At 54.8% G+C, this 20,865-nt stretch overlaps 2 protein-coding genes across 3 annotated transcripts in view; one reads left to right on the top strand and one right to left on the bottom strand.

Moving 5' to 3' along the window:
* KLHL21 (kelch-like family member 21) overlaps positions 1–5,835 on the top strand; it is a gene marked incomplete at its 5' end in the record, with an annotated part of 7,456 nt that extends 1,621 nt beyond the window's left edge. Inside the window, 3 exons of the mRNA XM_008567017.1 lie at positions 1,159–1,564; positions 4,108–4,180; positions 5,471–5,835. Coding sequence (XP_008565239.1) covers positions 1,159–1,564; positions 4,108–4,180; positions 5,471–5,764 — 773 coding nt within the window. The remainder of the gene's footprint in view (positions 1–1,158; positions 1,565–4,107; positions 4,181–5,470) is intronic.
* A 7,662-nt stretch (positions 5,836–13,497) lies between these two features.
* The window catches only part of ZBTB48 (zinc finger and BTB domain containing 48), a 10,047-nt gene continuing 2,679 nt past the window's right edge, over positions 13,498–20,865 (bottom strand). The window contains exons 3-11 of one of the 2 annotated variants that reach the window (XM_008566996.1): positions 19,357–19,598; positions 16,813–16,924; positions 16,069–16,161; positions 15,572–15,658; positions 15,212–15,366; positions 14,707–14,843; positions 14,473–14,637; positions 13,933–14,021; positions 13,498–13,856 (exon numbers count right to left, since the gene is read on the bottom strand). In XM_008566996.1, coding sequence (XP_008565218.1) covers positions 13,560–13,856; positions 13,933–14,021; positions 14,473–14,637; positions 14,707–14,843; positions 15,212–15,366; positions 15,572–15,658; positions 16,069–16,161; positions 16,813–16,924; positions 19,357–19,598 — 1,377 coding nt within the window. In that variant the 3' untranslated portion in view covers positions 13,498–13,559. The remainder of the gene's footprint in view (positions 13,857–13,932; positions 14,022–14,472; positions 14,638–14,706; positions 14,844–15,211; positions 15,367–15,571; positions 15,659–16,068; positions 16,162–16,812; positions 16,925–19,356; positions 19,599–20,865) is intronic. The other variant, XM_008566997.1, reaches the window with a different exon arrangement.

Genomic DNA, 20,865 nt, shown 5'->3' on the forward strand with positions numbered 1-20,865 from the left:
TTCCCCCCCCCCCCCCCCCCACGCCTCCACACCGTGTCTGGCCAGTCGCATTGAGCATAGAACTTCCTCCCAGAACTGGCCAGACTTGCCCCTGCCCTGCACACCCTTCTGTAAATATCACAGCTAAGCAGCTAATCCTTTGGGTTTAGGCAGGTGGCTGGGTCATTCCATTCAGCTGCCTGTAGGGAATTTCGTGGGGGCGAGGAAGCTGGCTTCAGCTGCCTTTGACACAGCTCTCCTTTGGAAGGAAGGAGGCCGGCAGAGTGGACTCTTCAAGAGCTTTATCTTTCTCCCCTTAAAAGCTCAGGGCTGTGAGACAGATTGAATGTCGCATCTGCTCCGCCCTGTGGCGCCAGCCTGGGAGGCCAAGGGATACAGGCCCCAGGATTCTTGGGATCCCTTTATGCCATGGGAGTTCTAACGTCCTTAGCATGCCTGGTTTAATTTACGATTACAGGCATACTGGCTAGCCACCAGAAAAAAACCACACACACACACACAAGACATTTTTAGTTACAGCTAGTGTATTTTTTTTTAATTGAAATAAAAAATACATACATAAGAGTACACATCATACCTGTAAAGCTTGATGAATGTTTCCAGACAAGACACGCCTCTGTGACCTGTACCAAAGTCAAGAACTAGATGCCCGGAGCGCCCTCACAGCTTTCCTTCTGTGTCAGGTCTCTTGCTTGCAGCATGAGGTGGATTTTCTTTCATCTTGTCCTGGCACAGCCTTGGTTGTTGGGTGCCCGGGAAGTCTAAATTTGGTGAGCAAGCCCCTGTGCATCCCACCCATGTGCTTTGTGGCTCTCCAAGAGAATTGACCCCGAGGCCTGATGCCCTGGTCCAGCTGAGGTGTTTGACCATGTACATGGGGGTCCAGAGGCTGCGTGTTTATTTAGCTCTGCCCCCAGGGCCCTCGGCCTGTGGAGGTTCTGTGGGGTCACCCTGTCGCGGGTGGTGAGTGCCAGTGTACACATTGTCTTGGCCACGGCGTGGCGCTTCTGGCCTGGGTTCTGGGGGGAGAGGATATGTGTTCAGGGTCAAGTCTGCCGAGGGAGGCTGCTCCCAGGGAGGCCCTCGGGGAAGTTCGGGAAGGCACAGGTGGCTGCTCAGTGGGGTGAGCTGACCGTGCCCCTGTCGTGCGTCCCGCAGGTGGGTCCGACGGCTCCCGGCTCTACGACTGTGTGTGGAGGTACAACTCAAGCGTGAACGAGTGGACAGAGGTGGCGCCCATGCTGAAGGCCCGCGAGTACCACAGCTCCTCTGTGCTGGACGGGCTGCTGTACGTGGTGGCCGCCGACAGCACGGAGCGCTACGACCACACCAGCGACTCCTGGGAGGCCCTGCGGCCCATGACCTACCCCATGGACAACTGCTCCACCACCGCCTGCCGCGGCCGGCTCTATGCCATCGGCTCGCTGGCCGGCAAGGAGACCATGGTGATGCAGTGCTACCACCCGGACAGTGACCTGTGGTCGCTGGTGGACTGCGGCCAGCTCCCACCCTGGTCCTTCGCCCCCAAGACTGTGACTCTGAATGGACTCATGTACTTCGTCAGGTGAGTCCGCAGGGCCTGGTCCATTGCGTGTCTGGCATTTCTTACCAGGCCGTGCTAAGCACATTGTCGGTGTTCTCCCTGCCCCACTCACAAGGAAACTGAGGCCAAGCTGGGACTGGAGGCCTGGAGTTTCTGACTGCAGAGCGCTTACTCCGCCCCTCTTTTGAGAGAACTTTCTGTGGGCCTCCAGGTTTTCTTTTCTTTTCTTTTGTCTTTCTTCCTTCATTATTGGCCACTTCCAGGTTTTCTGTCATGGGATCCCAAGGGTGGTGGAGTAAGGTCCTTTCAGAGGAAGGGCCCAGCCGCAGCCTTGACTGCACCCGCTGGTCTTGATAATCTGTCTCGTCATGGCCAAATGCCCCCTCCTGACTGGCTCGTGGGCATCCAGCAGGGTGCTAGGAGCTCCCTGCATGCTGCACACGGCTTGTGCGTGTGTGCAAGCGTGTGCCTATACACATTCATGCACTGCTGCTCCCCTCCCCGGCCTAGAGCCTGCCTGAAGCTATGGGACCAGGAGGGAAGGGACAGGGTGACCCCTGGGTGCACGCCGTTAGCATCTCCACCCACAGCCTGAGCAGCGCTGCCCTTTGTCTGCCCCACCCCCCCAGTCGGGAGGCTTCTTCCGTGGCTTTCTGGCTGAGCACCAAAGGGAACAGAGGTAGACTCACTTGTCATGCAAGTGGCTGAGGGGCCCTGTCCCGATGGCCTGCTGTGAGAAAGCCCTGGAATCTCAGCCAGCTCTGGTCCTGTCATAAGACATCACCTGACCCAGCGCCCGGCTCTCCCTCCCCCAAGTGTGGAGATGTCTTCAAAGAGGGGGTGGAGATGGCTATAAATACAACTTACCAGAGTGCCAGCACTTGCGCTTCAGCCTGAGTGCCTCTGAGAATGTCCCATCCCTGTTCCCCACCCCCCGTGATCCTGGAGCAAGATGTGCCCAGGGTCTGGTCTGTGTGCATGAGACCCACCCGCTTTCCAGTTAAATCGTCCCATGTGGGAGCATTAGGGTGCCCCCCACCCCACCCACTGTTGGCCTTCGCAGGCAGCTTACCTAAGTCATCGGGGAGGTGGGAAGAGGCCACTTGTCCTAGCTGTGTGACCTGTGGGGAGGAGTGGGAGCCAGCCTCAGCCTGGGAATGGAGGCTGTTTGAGCAGGAAAGAGGAGGTCTGGGGGGAGGGCAAGAGCTGGGGCGTGGGGCTGGAGCCCCTGGAGTGTCAGTCCCAATGCCGCCCTGTTCGTGCACTTTGGCTCATCACAATCCGTGTAACCCCCCATCCGGGACCTGCCATCATCAGGGAGGTAGCCAGTGCTGTGTGGAGGCCACAGGCTCAACTGCCATCCTTGTGGCCAGTGAAGGGGACTGCTGTCCTAGGCCGCCTCCTCCAGCCATGCCCCCATCTGGGCCTCTGTGAAAGGTGACTCCTTGGCTGGGATGCGGTGGCCATCACAGAGGAAGGACTGGGGAGTGCTGTGGCCTGTACGTCTCTGCTGGGGTAAGGGGCTGGGGGGCTGCCTAGCAGGTTCCAGTATTTAATGACTGTCATCATACAGCCCACACACTGAGGATGGTTTTTACATTTTGAAATGGTTGGGGAAAAAACAAGACGAGTGATTTCACGACGTGTGAAAAGTTACACGCCCATAAATGAAGCTTCGCTGGAACACAGCCGGCGCCGTTGTTTACGTAGCGTCTCTGCTGGGTTTTTGCACAACCGTGGCAGCGTTGAACGCCTGTCTGCTCCTTTTGTCGACCCCCTGACCTGTGAGCATCATTATTATTATCATCACTACTGGTTTTTTTTCCTACCTCTGCTTTCTGAGGCTGTACCTTGGAGCTTTTTATTGTGGGGATAAGGAGGGTGTCAGACCAGGCTGAAGGATCTTGATCCCAACGGCAGGGGCATTGCCAGTATCTTCATTCCTGGAACTGTGTTTATCTTGTCATGCACCGAGGACACAACGGTGCACAGAACAGGGTTGGGGGCTCACGGTGACATTGAGGGTGGTGGCAAGGAGTGGTCTGGGGCACAGGGGGACAGGGGATGCAGTGGGGCAGAGGCCTGGCTGGCCAGCCACTGAAGGCTTTCCTGAAAAGGTGGCTCAAGTCCAAGTCAGAAGGACAAGTAGGGAACTGGGGAAGGGTTGGATGCCTGGGATGGGAAAGACTGATGCCTTCATGGTCTGAAGGACGCCATTGTGAGCACAGTGAGGAGTGGGTCAGTCATGATGGTGCTGGGCGGTGGGGAGTCTCAGAAGGGCTTCAAGCACCCGAGACCATGACCTTTGGGTTTGTAGAGCAAGGCTGGGTTCAAGCCTCAGAACCCAGACCAGGCAGGTGCAGGGGCCTAGAATTGGCCCCTAAGAGCTGGGGATGGGTCCCACCCAGCAAGGGAGCTGCCATGTAGCTTCAGGAAACACCAGGTCACTGGAGGAGTCAGTGGCCCAAAAGAGAGGGGCCTTGAGGACTCTCCTCCAGCCCTTTCCCCCCAGGAGTGCGTCCTCCTCACGCTGATCCGCTGTCCTCCCCTCACTCCCTCCGCAGGGACGACTCCGCCGAGGTGGACGTGTACGACCCTATGAGGAACGAATGGGACAAGATCCCGTCCATGAACCAGGTAAACTTGCAGACAGGGCAGTGTGCAAGCACGGGCAGGTCCTGCACTGCAGCCCAAGTGTCATCACAATGAGAGTTCGGGAGACAGTGTGTTGGGTCCTCTCTGGGTATTGCCTCAATGAATAGAAGGCTGGTGGTGTCGTCATTTTGCACTTGAGGCCCACTGAGAGATGTTAAATAGAATCCCAGAGTCACACAGCTTAGAGAGTTCATCCCTTCCACCAGTCTTTATCGAGCACCTACTTTGAGCCAGAGAACAGGAAGAGGTGGGCCAGCAAGCCATAGTTACTTGGAAAAGAGCCTTCCATAGAGGGACAGTGAGGACAAAGGCCCTGGGGCAGGGTGCACCTGGTGTGTTCATGGAACAGCCAGCAGCCCAGTGTGGCTGGAGCAGAGGGGATGAGGTCGGACAGGCGGTCTTTGAGGACTGACCCACCCTCAGCTGGTTCCTGAGGAACTGACCTTGAGAATACATTTATTAAGTGCCTGCCTTATGCTCTGAATGGGGCACCCAGACTGATTCTGCTGCTGCCTGATCAGGGTCTCCCCTTCTTTATCTGCTCACTGGGAAGAGAGATGCTGAGCCTGACAACGTGGTGGTGCTGGGGAGCCCAGTGGCTTTGGCACATGGGTGATCTTAGTCCCAGATACACATCTGTACCTGCCTATGTCCTTCTCTGACTGAACATTTTCAAACCTCCTCTTACAGTGTCTCTGCATGGCAGATGTCACAGTTTACATCACAGTTTGACATCCTTACATTCAGGAAATGGACCTTTACCTTTTCCCCACAAAAAGCTGCACACATTTATGCCAAGTTTGGGAAAGATGGACTAGTCCAGCCTCATAGTTCAGAGCCCAGGCTTTGGGTCGAGTCCCTGCTCTGCCTCTGTCAGCCATGTGAGCCTCGGCTTCCCTGTCCATAACATGGATGGGACAGTTGTCCCTATCCTAGAGGGCCTTTGCAGAGATCACGAGATAATGTGAGGAAGACCCAGGTGCGGCCTTCACACAGGGAGACCCAGTGCCGCTGTGGCCGCCCTGACCACCACAGGGTACGATCATGGCTTGTGACCCCTGGTGAGCCCCCTCTTTTCCTTGTTGGGGTGTAGGAAGGGTGTTGGCCTATCCTGGGAAGTCCACTGAGGACGGCTCCCCGTACTGCTTCCAGGATGTGCCCAGGCCACCCCTCTGAGGGGCTGACAGGGCAGGCCTTGTCTCCCATGGGGCCATGGGGGCTCTGCCCTTTCCTGGCAGCCGCCCTCCACTCACCCATTCCCTTGGCCCACAGGTGCACGTGGGTGGCAGCCTGGCCGTCCTTGGAGGGAAGCTCTACGTGTCTGGGGGGTACGACAATACGTTTGAACTTTCGGACGTGGTGGAGGCTTATGACCCAGAGACTCGGGCATGGAGTGTGGTGGGGCGGCTCCCAGAGCCCACCTTCTGGCACGGAAGCGTCAGCATCTTCCGCCAATTCATGCCCCAGACGCCCCTGGGCGGGCGTGGCTTTGAGCTGGACAGTGGCAGCAATGACGTGGACGCTGGCCACCGCCGGCTGCTGCCAAACCCTGCTGAGCTGCACTAGCCCCGGCCTGGCCCAGGCAGGGCCTCGGTGCAGGTGACCCGGCACCTCTTGGGGGGCAGTTCCCCCTTTGTGCACGAGGACAGATTGGGTTCACCAGGTGGAGCATGGGCTCTTGGGCAGCCGAGTGAGCCTCAGGATTGGTCGCCTGAAGGTTTCTGTGCATTTAGAACTTGAGTCACAGCTACTGGGGCCAAAGCTGGTTGCGAATGCCCCTCCCTCGGTCAAGGAAGAGCCACCTCTCTGGCAGCACATGTCCCAGAGATCACCTCCAACCTTCGGACCCCCAGCTCAGCCACGCAGCTGTGCCTGCTTGTTTCCACCTTGGGAGGGCCACTTGTCGGAGGCAGAGGGGAATGAGAGGGGTCCTCCCATGAGGCTCTCAGAATGGCCTGGGCCCGGAACACTGGGAGCCAGGCAGGTGATGGTTGCAGTGGGGTCCCAAGCTCCTCGTCTGGTACTGGGCATGCCCAGGCGGGCCAGCTCCCCAGATGTGCTGCCTCGCTCCTCACCAAGTCTCACCCACAACACCTCGCAGGGGTGGCCCTCCAGAGGTTGAGCACAGCATTGGGACCGAGTAGGAATGGGAGCCTGAAGGGGGTCCAGAGGGGTCTGCTGAGTTTTCTGTCACAGGAGGATGTTGCCGTAATGGATGCTGCATCCCCCCAGCCGATGCATCCTCACCCAGCGTGGAGACTCCCTGGACTTTTGTCTCAGCCAGGGAAGGGGAGGGTGAAAGCCTGCCACGCAAGGTGACAGCATCTCACCGGGAGGCCCTGCGAATCTGCCATTGACACCCAGGAAACAACCGCAAACACCCACAACCTTGCCCCGACAGCGAAGAGTCCCATTGCTTCCTAGGGACGCCCTGGGCAAGGTGGCCTTGGTGGTTGGGTCCTGGGTTTGAAGTGCTTGCAGTTTGACCCTCACAGAGGTGGGGAGGAGGGGGAGCGAGAATCAGGGTCAGCTTTGGTTTTCACATCTATGAAGTGCCATTGGCAGAGCTTTCTGTGGAAGCTCGGGCCCGGATCCAGAGGGGCTCCAGGGATCACCGTGACTTGGGGGACCCTGGCGCTCTCTCGGAAGCAAGAGGGTTTCGATGGATTGGGGGGGGGGGTGCGGGCCCTCAAGGCACCCGCAGTAGCCTTCCCCATGTTTTCTCACTACGTGACGTGAAAGCAAATGTTTAGTGAGTTGCCTTTTCCTAGTGAACTAGTTTATGGAGATATGTTCTCATCAGGGGAAAAATAGTTGCAGAGCCATCACTTACAAATTGTACTTAAAGCCCTTTAATTGGCTGGATGGCATGTGTGCTGCCTTAATTTTCCCGGGACACCTAGCAGGGCTGTCGGGGCCCCTGCCTTGCCTGCCTCGTGCTCCTGAGAGCTCCTGGTACGCTGCCATACAGTGCATGTCATCGCTACCGGGTTAGAGAATCTTGTTCTACAGCCTGGTTGGAGAAGCACCAGCTCATAGCAGCCCTTGTCCCTCCCTTTGGGTAGTCACTTGGGGTAACAAGTGAACACCTGCTGTGTGCCAGGCACTGGTGGGAGGGCTGGGGCTGATGGGGGACAGCACTGTCCAGGGCCGTGGGCCTCTGTGGGCCACAAGGACAGGCAGCTGGGCTTCCTGCGGCCTGCACCTGTCTGGCACTGCTGTGTGCTCTGTGCCCCAGACCTCCTCTCTTGGGTCCTGCCTTTACCACTCCTGATCCAGGTGAGCCCCTCTGCTCCTCTCAGCCCTAGAAAGATCCCTCCCACTGACCACTTAAATTTGCTGGGGCTGCTGAGCCCACCCAGAGGTTGTCCCTGCTTGATCTGTCGGCAGCAGGGGGGCTGCAGCTTTACAGGACTGATCAGGCCCTGAGCTCAGTGCCAGAGAATGCACCCTGTCTGGTCTGCACAGACACATTGGGTTGACTGTTGGGCTGGGGGTTGGGTACAGGGGGACAGGCTGAGAGGCCTCCAAAGTTAGGAGGTAGCCCTTGCTCTTATGGAAAAGATCTCCAGATTCCTGCTCCTCTCAGATGAGGGTTTTAGTGTGGGACAGCACAGGGAAGACGGGCCTGGGTTTGTGTCCTGTGTGTGCTCTCCTGAGCCACCCTTGTCTCCACCATCAGGACCCCGTCTTTTGGTTTGAAAGACCAAGGATGGAGAAGAGGAGGCTACAGCCTCAGCAACAGCAGGTCCCTCCAGCCTACGGACTCCAGCTGGGGTCCAGGACCAGGTCCCTCCCCGCCTCACTTCCCCTTGCCTGGGCTGTCACATACCTACCACTTATGGATGTCTTTACACTGACTTTGGGACAGATGCTGGGCCATGTGGGGATGGAACTGTTACTACGTGTTACATGTGCAGAACTTTTATCTGTCTACAAGACAACTTAAGTTATGAAAACTCAGTGACTGGTATTTAATGCTGATCTGCTACTGTAAGGTATTCTATATTTATATGACTTCAGAGACTTATGTGCTAAAAGGATACTCTCTCTCCAGTGTCCAACATCCACTTCCACCCCAGAGGATGGGGCAGATTTGTGTATTTATTTTTGTCTATTCTGTAGGCTGACATGTCCGGAACCCTGTTTAAGGTTTTAGAATGCCGTCAATCTTTTTTGAAATAAAACGTTTCCTATACATTTGGTGTCATTACCTTTATCCTCCTGCTGCTGTGTCTTCTAGGAATTCTTTGGCCAAGGCCAGACAGGAAGGTGAAGAGAGGTTTGAAAGAGCAGAGGGGAGGGTCCCCGAGCTGATGGGGGTGGAGAGAGAACAGAGTTTGGTGAGCCCAGGGTGCATGCTAAGGGTCTGAGGGGGGGTTACCTTTACAAAGCCCTCCAGGCCCATTTTCATGACAGATCATCTCAAAGTGTGAAGCAGTGGGGCCAACCCATTGCTCACTCAGGAGAGTGTGTTGCTGATAACACCAAGGCCACAGGTTCAGATCCTATATAGGGATGGCCGGTTAGCTTGCTGGGAGAGCGTGGTGCTGACAACACCAAGTCAAGGGTTAAGATCCCCTTACTGGTCATCTTTTTTTAAAAAAGTATGAAACAGTGGAAAGGAGGGAGGCCCAAGATGCGGAGGAGCGGGGGGTGATTCAATCTCTCCGACTTCCGGGGGGGCATCACCTCACCTGCCTGTTCCAAAGCTGGTCGCAACCCCTCCTGCAGGGCAGCGATGAGACCCCCACATGCCGTGGGATGAACCTCGGACCTGGGGAGATAGAGCCCTTAAAATAAAGGAGGATCCCAAAAAAGGCCAAGTCCACACAAGCCATCAAGTTCTGAATGTTTTTCACATCTGCAGAACCTGTCAACCTCAGGAGAGGCCAGTGCCTGGGCTGGTGTATTAGTCGTTTTGTGTTGCTATAACAGAAATAGCTGAGACTGGGTGATTTATAAAGAAAAAATGTATTGCTTACAGTTTCTGAGGCTGGCAAATCCAAAGTCCATCTGGTGGTGGCAACGGTGACCCAAATCTCACATTGCAAGATGGTGGAAGCAGAGAGAGCAGAGAGACAGACTCTTTTAAAGCCCTCAGAACCATGCCCCTGACCACCATTTATTCACTACTGCACGGTCCTACAATCCAATCACCTCTTCAAGGCTCCACCTTTCAATTACCATAATAGGATTTCCCACCCTCTTAACAGTCACAATGCGAGCTAAGTTTCTTTAAAAAAAAAAAAAAAAAATGCTGGTAAGGGGATCTTAACCCTTGGTTTGGTGTTGTCAGCACCACACTCTCCAAGTGAGCCATGGGCTGGCCCCTGGAGCTAAGTTTCTAATACATAAAACTTGGGGGACATAATTCAAGCTTCAGGGAGGTTTTTTTTTCCTTTTTGTCTTTTTTCGTGTCCGGCAACGGATCGCAACCCTCAGTGTCGCGCCCGTACTGGACCGGGACCAGCAACGGGATCGCAACCCTCGGTGTTGCTCCTGCACCTCGCTCAGCCAGTGAGCGGCCGGTCTGTATGTGGGATCCGAACCCTCGGCGGGAGCGCCGCCGCACTCCCAAGCGGCGCACTGTAGCAGTGCGCCACCGGGCGGCCCAAGCTTCAGGGAGTTTGGGGACAAAGTTCAATCCACTACATTTCGCCCCTGGCACCCCAAAGTCATGTCCTTTTCACATCCAGATACATTCATTTCATCCCCAAAGTCTTAACTTTTTTGAACTCAAAAGTCCAAAGTTCAAAATCTCATCTGTGAAATCATTACAAGTTATCTACTTCCAAGATACAATGTGGGACAAACGTAGGGTACATATTCCCATTCCAGAAGGGAGAAATAGGCCAAAAGAAAGGGGTAACAGGTCACAAAAAAGTCCAGAATCCAGCAGGGCAGGTGTTAAATCTCAAAGCTGGTGAATCAGGGCACCTTAACTCCATGTTTGATGTCCTAAGGCTCCTATGGCTTTCCTGGCTTCAGGTGATGCTTTAGCTCTCGCAGGCTGGTGTTGCACACTGGTAGCTCCACAGGTCTGAGGTCCTGCTCTCATGGCTCCACTGGACATGGCACTGTTGGGGCTTCTCTGCTGCAATTCTGACCCCACGCTTCACTCAGCATTGCTCTAGTGAAGGTTGTCTGCGGTGACTCCGCCCCTGTGACAGATCTCTTCCTGGGTCCCCAGACTTTTCCATACATCCTTTGAAATCTAGGTGGAGGCTCCAAAGCCTTCCCAGCTCTGGCATCCCAGGAGCCTACAGACTTAACATCACATGGACGCCGCCAAGGCTTCTGGCTTGTATTCTCAAAACTATGGGTCCAGCCACACCTGGGGCCAATTTAGCCGCAGCTGGGGTGCTGGTGCTGGAAGCAGCTTCCTGAGGTGGCCCTGAGCAGTGAGCCTGTGGAGGGCGCCTCAGGCCTGTTTCCCAATACCATTCTGTCTCCCTAGGCCTCTGGGCCTGAAATGGAAGGGTTGGCCCCAGAGGCTTCTGCAATGCCTTCAGGGCCTTCCCCCCACCCCCCCACCTCTCGATAATCCCTTTCTTTTGTACTAATCTTAGCTAATGGTCACTGGGCTGCGCCCCTGCATGCTCTCTGCCTCTCCACCACATGGCTGGTCTGCAAATTTTCTAAATTTTTATGCTCTGCTCCCCTTTTAAATTCTGGCTTCACGTCAAGCTTTTGCCGCCATAACTCAGCGTAGGCTCTTACAAGTAGCCATGCAGCTTCCTTAATGTTCTGCTGCTTAGAAATTTTTTCCACCAAATACTCCAGTTCACAACTCCTAAGTTCCAACTTCCACAAAGTCCTAGGGCATGGATACAGTGCAGCCAAGTTCCTTTCCAGTTCATAGCAAGGGTGACCTTTGCCCAAGTTTCCAAAAAACTCCTTATTTTTATCTGAGACCTCCTTAGAATGGTCTTTACAATCTATGTCTATGAGCATTCTGGTCACCACCATTTAACCAATCTCTAAAATTTTGCCTGGTTTTCTTATCTTCTAAACTTTCACTAGCATCTAGGCTTTTTCTAGCCTGTTCCTCCAAATTCCTCCAGCTTCTCATCGACACCCAGTTCCAAAGCCATTTCCACATTTTCAAGTATTTGTTATAAGCAACACCCCACTTCTCTGGTACCAATTTTCTGTATTAGTCCGTTTTGTATTGCTTATAACAAAATACACAGAACTGGGTAATTATAAAGAAAAACAAAATTTATTGCTTACAGTTTCTGAGGCTGGCAAGTCCAAAGTCCATCTGGTGGTGGCGACAGTGACCCAGGGGTCTCACATTGCAAGATGGTAGAAGCAGAGAGAGCACAGAGACAGACTCTCCTCTTCTTTTAAAGCCCTCAGAACCACGCCCCTGACCACCATTTTTAATCCATTTACTACTGCAGGGTCCTACAACCCAATCACCTCTTCAAGGCTCCACCTTTCAATTACCGTAAAAGAATTTCCCACCCTCTTAACAGTCACAGTGGGGGCTAAGTTTCTAATACATAAAACTTGGGGGACACAAATCAAGCTTCGGGGAGTTTTGCAGAGGACACGATTCAACCCACTACAGCTGGGAAGGGGAGCAAAATTTTGAGGTTAGAGTTTGCCATTTTATTTTTCTGTGTGGGTTTTGTTGTTTCCTTTTTTCATACCCTTCCCAGGAGATGTGAGGTTCACACCCTGTAAGTCAGGAACCCGGGGTGTCAGTTACTGCATTTGAATACTGTCTCTACCTCTGAGCTCCCAATGGTCAAGACATAAAAGGAAAGACAGTTGGATGGTTCTGAGTCTAAAATAGGAGAGACTTTTCCCTAGTGTCCAACCCCAAGAGGAATTTAGCAGGGAGGGATGGCATTCCAGGAAGCCTCTGGTGATGGAATTTAAGTAGTGCCTGGCATTGGGTCGTGACCATCATTACCACTGATTCAGAACTTACTCTCTGGAGGAAGCACTTCTAAAATGTGTCTAGATTCGCTGACATACCACCCATGGGGGGGTAGGGGGAGGGGGTCTGTCCTTCCCCTTGAATCTGGGGAGACTTTTTTTTTTTTTTTTAAAGATGACCGGTAAGGGGATCTTAACCCTTGACTTGGTGTTGTCAGCACCACGCTCACCCAGTGAGCAAACCGGCCATCCCTATGTGGGATACGAACCCGGGGCCTTGGTGTTATCAGCACCGCACTCTCCCGAGTGAGCCATGGCCGGCCCTGGGGAGACTTTTTTTAGTGATTGCCTTGACCCACAGGATATGGCAGAGATGATGCCACATGACTTCCAGGGGTAAGTCAAAAAAAGGCCTTGCAACTTTGGCTTTGATTTGGGAAATTTACACTTAGAACTGAGCCACCATGCTTCCAGGAAGCCCAAGCAGCCCATGGAGAGGAACCCAGGCCCCCAGCCAGCACCAGCATGCCAGGCATGTGAGTGAGCCATCTTGAGAGCACATCCCCAGCTCCCAGATAAACTTTGCAGTGGTTTATTATGCAGTAATAGGTAACTGAAACAGCGAACTTTCTTGTTGAATACTTGTCTGTGAAGCATGTAGTTACCAATTCCATTAAAAGGAAGAAAATGAACTTATTAGTAACTTGCCCAGGGTCACAGCTATAATTAAGAAGTTGGGAAAAAATTTAAATGCAGGCCATCTGTTCCCACACCCATGCACTTTTCCTCCATGACACACAGCGCCCCACAACTGGAGACCCAGGGACCACCAGGCCTCTCACCATTCCAGGCCTGGCCTCACCTGCACGCAAGGCCCCCTGGACACACAGACCAGACACGAAGACCAAGCTAGGGCGCTCCCGAGGAAAGGGCCCCCTCTGTGGGCAAGCTGCCAGCCAGGGCCCATAGCTTGCTTAGCCATGCCTGGCCCTTCTCAGGCCCCCAGCTGTACATGGCTACACTCTAACTGGACCTGGGTATTGACCCTGGCCAGCAAGGCCATCCTCATGGACCCTGGCCATGCCATTTGGACACAAGCTTAGAAACAAATTCTACCCCCACATGCTGGCATCACCTCAACTCTAAAATAGGCACACTACTGCTCTATCTGGCCAATACTCCCAGTTCTAAAATCCTGAAAGGAAGGACAGAAAATAGATGTGGAGAGCAGCCAGGGCCACAGGCTTGGCCCCCAAAGCTACCCCGTGAGGTCTCTCAGCTGAGGTCTCCCTGCTGAGCTCTGAGGCCCACAGAGGACTGGCCAGGACACCATTTCACCCTGCACTGGAGTCCAGGTCTGAGGCTCCAGGGTGGTAGAAATAGACCACTAGACAGGCTGAAACAAGTGAGTCCAAAACCATGTGGTTTATTGAGGACTGGGGCCAAGTGGGCTATGTGGGCAGGTGGGCTACGTGTCACAGTCCTCAGGGACAGCAGCCGTGATGATGAGTGAGGGCTCCAGGACTCCCGGGCTCGCAAAGCTCTCTTCTGCACACAGTCTCTGGCCAGGAAGCTGGGAGGCCAGGCCACCCTGGGCCAGGGACTCCACAATGACCTCGGCGGAGCCCACCTCCAGCTCTGCAGGTGGCTGGAGAGCCACCACCACCATCTTCTCATCCTCAATGACCAAGTTGCGGAGCTTGCGCTGCCGTGGGTTATAGTTCTCCACTCGATCGTGGATCTCCATGTGCCTCCGCAGATGGGCCTGGGGGGCGGGGGGAGGAGCTCAAGACCGGTGGGAGGGGCATGGATGGGGGGGCAGGGCCCAAGGCCTGGCCTACCTGCCGGGTGAACTTGTAGCCACACTCAGTGCACTCGAACTTCCTCACCCCCTTGTGCCGTCTGACATGCACACGCAACTGCTCCACAGCTGCAGAAGGGAAGGGACCACCCAGCATCAGGAGGGGTGGGAACATGGCAGGGATTATGCCCAGAGATGGGGGATCAGGAGTCCCAGGGCCCACAAGGAAATGCAGCAAGAGGCTGGGGCAGGGGCAGCCAGCATGGCGGCCGAGCAGTCGGCAGGGCAGGGGCTTCTTCTCTGTCCTTAGGGCCAGCAGTTTGCAGCTACTGCACAGGCCCTGCCCAGCCCTACAGCAGAGCCCCAAGGTCGCCACTGCACAGGGTCTTGGAGATCTGCCCCCTCTTCAGTCAAATCAGCTCCATGCTCAACACATGGGGACAGAAGAGATCTGCAGGCAAGAAGGTTCTGCTGCTACGAATAAGTGTTGGAAAACCACTGTTGCCCCTGACCTCTCCAACTCAAGTCGGGGAAGTGGAGATGGCCCGGCCCTCGGCTCCCCACAGGCTTGCCTGGGTACCTTTGAAGGTCTTGCCGCAGATCTGGCAGAAGTGAGGCCGGCCCTCCTGGTGGCGGCTGGCCACGTGTCTCAGAAGGGGCCCCTTCTCGGTGAAGCGCTGGTCACAGAACTCGCAGCTGAAGGGCCTCTCGCCTGTGTGAGTGCGGTTGTGCTTGTCCAAGCTGGCTGCAAGGATAAGGGGGGCTCGGTTGCTGGCCTCAGCCTGCGGGCAGGGAGGGGATGGGCCTGCCTCACCTTGGGTACGGAAGGTCTTGCCACAGAGGTGGCACTGGAAGGGCTTCTCGCCCGTGTGCGTGCGCAGATGCATGTTGAGATTGGCCTTCTGGGTGAAGGCGTGGCTGCAGAACTCACAGACATATGGCCTCTCGTTCCTGTTTGGGTGGGGACACAGGGCAGAGGCCATCACCCAGGGAAGCAGCCCCCTTCACTGCTACAGCTGAGAGCAGCCTGGCAGGAGGGCATGGGCACTGTCAGGAAGGGGCACCACCTTCATCCCAAGAGTAGAGGGAGATCTGTGGAGGGAAACTAAGAATTTGCCCCTGGAAGTACAAAGCCTTTTCTTGGCCTGAATCCCCCTCCCCCAGCCTCTCTCTCTCTGATAAACTCTAGCTCATCCCTCTGGTGTCACCACCCCAGAAAGACTGCAGGCGCTAGACTCAGGGTGGATGGCAAGCTCATCCATGTGAATGCTGGCAAACTCTGCCTTGTGGGGCTCCAGGAGAGCCTGAGTTGACCGCACCTGTGCTTGGCCTTGATGTGCATCTGCAAGCCATTGCGGCTTGAAGCCCGGTGCCCACACTCCTCGCACACAAACAACTTCTCGCCACGGTGCTTGAAAGCCTCGTGCAGCTGCAGCTCTGTCCGGGACAGGAAGCACTTGGCACAGGTGGGACACTGTGGGGCAGACGGGTTGGACAGAGGGATGGGGGCCAAGGTAAATACAGGGCAGGGCCGCCTGGGAGCCCCATGGGTCCCCTATGCCCCCCAAATGGTAGAAACCACAGAGCCTCCTGCCCATCCTTAGTCCAGCCACAGCCACCTCACTCTTGCTTGGCCCAGTGTCACAGTGCGCCCAGCCCCAGCCCTGTCTGGCACTTACTGCATGGGGCTTGGGGGCTCCATGCAGCTTGATCATGTGGCTCTGCAAGTCCTTCTTCTGCATGAACTGCTGGGAGCAGGAGGAACACTGAAAAATAGGCCGACAGTCACCTCCAGGGCAGCCTGCACCAACAGAACCCTGGCCACCCACCCCCAGCCATCAGAGTGCAGGGAGGCGAGGGCAGGACCCAGCACAAGATGCAGGGTGTTTCCCTGCTCTGGCATGAAGGATGGCACCAGGGAGGGCCCCAGTGCTCAGCAGGATGCTGAGCCTGCCCTCTGTGGAAAAAAACAAGGGCCCATAAAGGATCCTAGAGTGAGGCTGCACCCGAGTGGGCCTACCCACAACTATGGGGGCACTGGACTGGCAGGGAAGGCACGCTCCTGGACAACAATAAGGGGGAGGCGCCTGACACCACCCCACGCAGAGGGCTCAGTGGGAGGGATCCTGGGGCTACTCCACCCAGCCCGTGGCCCTGAGGACAGGCCAAGCCTGACCTTGTAGGGCATCTCCCCCGTGTGGGACACCATGTGCACCCGCAGCTCCATCCTCCGGCGGAAGGTCTCCTGGCACACGGAGCACGTGAAGACCTGGCAGTGTGAGGGGCAAGCAGGGCCGGCATCAGGGGGGGCCTCTGCCCTCTACAGCAGCCTCTGCCGGGGCTTCCACTCGCTGCTGGGAAGTCTGCCTGATGGGGGGGACGCTAGGGTGGGAGAGGGCAACACGTAACCTGCCTGCCCTGACCGTCACTGAGCACGGCAAACCCACCACACACCAGGCCAAGACAGGCTGTGGGGGCAGGGGCCAAGCGGCCTCACCCACAGTCCCTGGCCCCCACTGCCACCAACAAACTCTAGGAAGAGAAGGGCAGAGTTTAGCCAGACCCCACGACATGGGCCAGCAGTGGGTTGGGGAGACGTAGCCAGGAGAACTCTCCCAGTAGCCACCCCCAGAGTAAGGCTCCCCTTCGCCAAAGCTCAAGGTGGAGCTATGCCAGAGGCCTGGGAAGACAAACTCAAAATGCCTCCCACAGAGTCCCTCCTGGGCTTGTCCCTTACACCCTTGTGACCTGTGTCCCCACCTGCACCAGGGTGTAGACTTAATGATATCCAGGGACCCTGCAGCTCTCTTGAGTTTACAGTCCCCATCTGAGACTGTCTCCTGGGGGCCCTTCCCGAATGGCATGAAGACAGAGGCCCGGGTGCCCCTGCCCACAAGTACCTGGGCCAGTTCCCAAGTACCTGTTCCGAGCGGTTCATGCAATTCCGGGCTTCATGCTCCAGGAGGTTCTCCTTCCGAAAGTAACACTTCCCACATTTGGGACACTCAAAGGGTTTCTCCCCAGTGTGTTTCCTGCCGGGAGGAGAAGCCACAGGGGGTGCAGGGCTGAGAGGATTTCCCAGCTCTCTGCACCCGGGGTCCCTCCGGCTCCCACCGCTGGCCAGTGCTGTGCTTCACAGCAGGGAGCAGAGATGTCCTGAGGCTGGCCCATGCTCACCACGTGGGCTTGGAGAGACAATGGCTGGTGAACATGCAGGGGCAAGCCAGATATTCCCCTCTAGCATGGAGAGTTAGCAAGGGACAGTGCCACAGCCAGAAGCCCACACAGGTGCGAGCTAGAGGTGACACCCCAGAGCCCTTAAGCAGTCCATGAGCCCCACCTCCGCCAACCTCCTAAGTGGCGGCCATGAGGCTAACTGGCACAGAGGCCAACAGGAAGACCTGGCCAAAGGCTGGCGTTCTCTCTGAAGGCACTAATGACCCCCAGGGCCTGCCTACCTGGAGAAATAACTCAGTGTTCCCAGAGCTTCAGGGGCCTCTACCTTCAAAATCGTGGCCAGAATGTGACCACTTTGCCTCACTCCGCTGCTGCCACCTAATGGGACAGCAGCATCTCCTGGACTGCCCTGTGAGCCCCCCACCTGGTCTCCCTGCTCCATACCTGTCTCCCCGGCAGGCTTAAGTTCAGTAGCCAGAGGGACCCTTTAAACATAAGTCAGGCCTCAGCACCTCTTGGCTCACAAACCCCCAGTGCTCCCCGGTTCACTCTGAGAAGAGGCCCAGGAGGCCCCTTGAGGGTGCAGGCGGCCCTCCCTGAGCTGGCCCACCCTCCTGCTGTCCATCAGCCTGTGGGGCTCCCTCCTCCCCAGAGCCCTCTCCCCAGTCATCTGCTCAGTTAACTTCCTCACCTCCTGTAAGTCCAAAGACTCAAACCTCACCTTCTCAGTAAGTCTCCCTAAACCTTTTTGGTTTTTTTGGTGGCTGGCCAGCATGGGGACGCACATCCTTGACGTTGGTGTTATAACACTGCGCTCTAACTGACTGTGCTAACAAGCCACCCCACCACACTTATTGAAAAGTGCAACCTGATCGCACCCTGGACTCCCAACCTCTTGGACCTGCTCTTTCTTTTTTCCATAACACTTCTCAGCTTTCATGCTGCAGACTTCCCTATTTGTTACGTTTTTTATCTGCATCACCCTGCAGGAAGGCAAGCTCCACAAGGGACCTTTGTTTTGTTCACTGATGTACCCCGAGAGCTCACAACAGTCTTGTCAGCTAACTGGCAAACAGTTTGTTGAATGAATGAAACTAAATGAACCCTAAGCTCAGAGCCCGTGTACGGCACTGGGAGAGCTGTTACAACCTGCCAGAGGCCAAGGGTTTCTCTCATCCTCTGCTACTGTCCTCATGCCCCACTGCAATGACCTCATGAAGCCATCACTCTCTTCCCAGTTCTCAGGGCCAATCCAGCAACCAGAAGTACAAGGTAGGGACAGAGATGAAGTCTTATGCTGGCAGAGTGCCCGGGAGCATCCAGGCAGAACACGTACTACCCCAGGGTTCCCCACACACTAGGATTACTCAAAGACTCCACTGGTAGCAGCTGTTCCAAGCAAAGCACACAGGTATAGCAAGCAGGTGTCACCCGCAGCTCCAACTCCAGATGATTGCTTGTGGCTTCTGAGTGTCTGACTGAGAACAGGTATGTGGCCCAATCTGACTTGGCAAGATGGCACACCATGATGAACTAGTGATGTCTTGGGCTGGGAAGCAGGAGGATTGGAAGGCATGTCACCTAGCTGCCATCCCTAGAGGCCTTGCGGGAACTCTACAGCAGCGCTACCCAAGAGAACTCTCTGTGATGATGGAAATGTTCTATATCTGCACTGTCCAATTCAGTAGCCAGGAGCCACATGGCTACTGAGCACTTGAGATATGGCTAGTGCATCTGAGGAACTGAATGTTTAATTTTCATTAATTGTAAGTTAAAATAGTCCCATGGGACTCCTGGTTAACTTACTGGATACTGCTGCTTCAGACAAAAGATCTTTTATGCTCCATTGACATCCCAGAGCTAACATTTCCCTGGAAACGCAGGTAGCACCAACCCAAAAGCTAAACATCTCGGCCCAAAGCCCAAGCTGCCAGGCCTTAGAAATACCTAAGGTCAGTCGGGCCTCAGCTTCAGCACAGAGGCCACAGGCTCTCTCATCCCCTTAGCAGAAGCCAGCTGGAGGTCAAGGTCCACAGTGGGTGGAACCTGTTGACAAGGTGTCCACAAACCCATCTCCTACCAGAAAACTCACAGTAGGAGGGGAGGAAGAAGAGTCTGAGCCAGAGTTAGCTTCTTAGTCCCTGATGATCAGAGGTGTGCCAACTCCAGGCACTATGTGGGTCTGAGGTGAAGCCCCCTACACATCCCAGAAGTGGGGAGCACAGGTCCCCTCCCCCAACATGGGAATGGCAGACAGAAAAAGAAAATAGAAAAACAGAAGTTTTACCTGTTATGAACTTTTAGGTAATATTTGCTGAGGAACTTTTTATGACATGTAGGGCATTCAACCGGCACCGCTGTACCTTTTCTGTTCTCAGCGGGCTCAACGGTGAGGGAGCCTGTGCTCAGGGCTGGCTCAGTAGCACAGGGCTTTCTCATTATGTTTGGTTTCCTTCTGGACAGCACAGTCTCGGGCTCAGAAATGTAATCACCATCCCCATCGTCCTCAACTTGAACCACCACTTCCCACTAGAGCAGAAGAGGAAATGGGAGGGGGTGGGTCACCAAATTAATCAGCAGTGTGGGGACCCAGCTTCAGTTCCATCCCAACCCCCAAATTAGAGCAGTCCCTTCATCAGGGACTGTTCCCTTCAGGGACCCAGGGCAGACAGCATCTGAATCTTCGATTTGGAGGGCAGTGGTTCTATTTGAGAGAAACTGGAAGGCTAAGGGCCAGCCTGGGGCTCACTCAGGAGAGTGTGGTGCTGATAATACCAAGGCCGCGGGTTCGGATCCCTACATAGGGATGGCCAGTTAGCTCACTGGGTGAGCGTGGTGCTGACAACACCAAGTCAAGGGTTAAGATCCCCTTACCCTCATCATTTTTTTTTTTTTTTTCTTTTTTGGTCTTTGTGTCTTCACGTGGACTTCTTATAAACACTACTTACTGAATTTAGAGACCACCCTAATCCAGTATAACTTCATCTTAATTAATTATGTCCGCAAAGACCCTATTTCCAAATAAGGTCACATTCTGAGGTTTCCAGGTGGACAGCTGGAATTTGGGGAGAGCACTATTCAACCCAGTACAACCAGTTTACAGATGGGAACAGTATTGCAGGCTGAGATGATCAAAGAAAGCTTCAAAGAGAAACTGGCTCTCTGAGGTTGACCACTACTTGCACAGGCAGATAGAAAAGATATTCCGTTTTGAAAAAACTGCTTTAGCCAACACCCAAAGGTGGGGAGCCAGTGACCCCTATAAAACTTCTCCAGTAGGTTCAAGGTTGTGCCTGATCATATCTTTTCTCAAGGCCCTTAAGACTTCTCCCATTTGCTCGCCCACATAAAACAATCTGGCAGCAGAGGAGAAATACTCAACGCCTTTAAACAGAACCCATCAGCTAATAATGCTGAAAGCAATCATTTGTCACTTTGAAAGTATGAGTTGACATGTTTCTCGAGCAGCTTTCTATACTAGCAGTAATATTGGGCTAGTAAACTGCTTGCTTCTCTCTTTCTTTCTCTCTCTCTCATCTGTGCATTTCCAAATAATTGAATGTCCTGTCATGTCTGGGAGTATTAAACACCCAGGTGGCCCATGCAAATGGGAGCAGGTACATTATTAGTTTCAAAAGGCAAGGGGGGCCGAACCTGTGGCTCACTCGGGAGAGTGTGGTGCTGGGAGAGCCGAGGCCGCAGGTTCGGATCCTATATAGGGATGGCCAGGGTGCTCACTGGCTGAGCGCGGTGCGGATGACACCAAGCCAAGGGATGATCCCCTTACTGGTCACAA

Source organism: Galeopterus variegatus, unplaced genomic scaffold (genome assembly GCF_000696425.1).
Source record: "Galeopterus variegatus unplaced genomic scaffold, G_variegatus-3.0.2 Scaffold284, whole genome shotgun sequence".
Taxonomy (NCBI): Eukaryota; Metazoa; Chordata; class Mammalia; order Dermoptera; family Cynocephalidae; genus Galeopterus; species Galeopterus variegatus.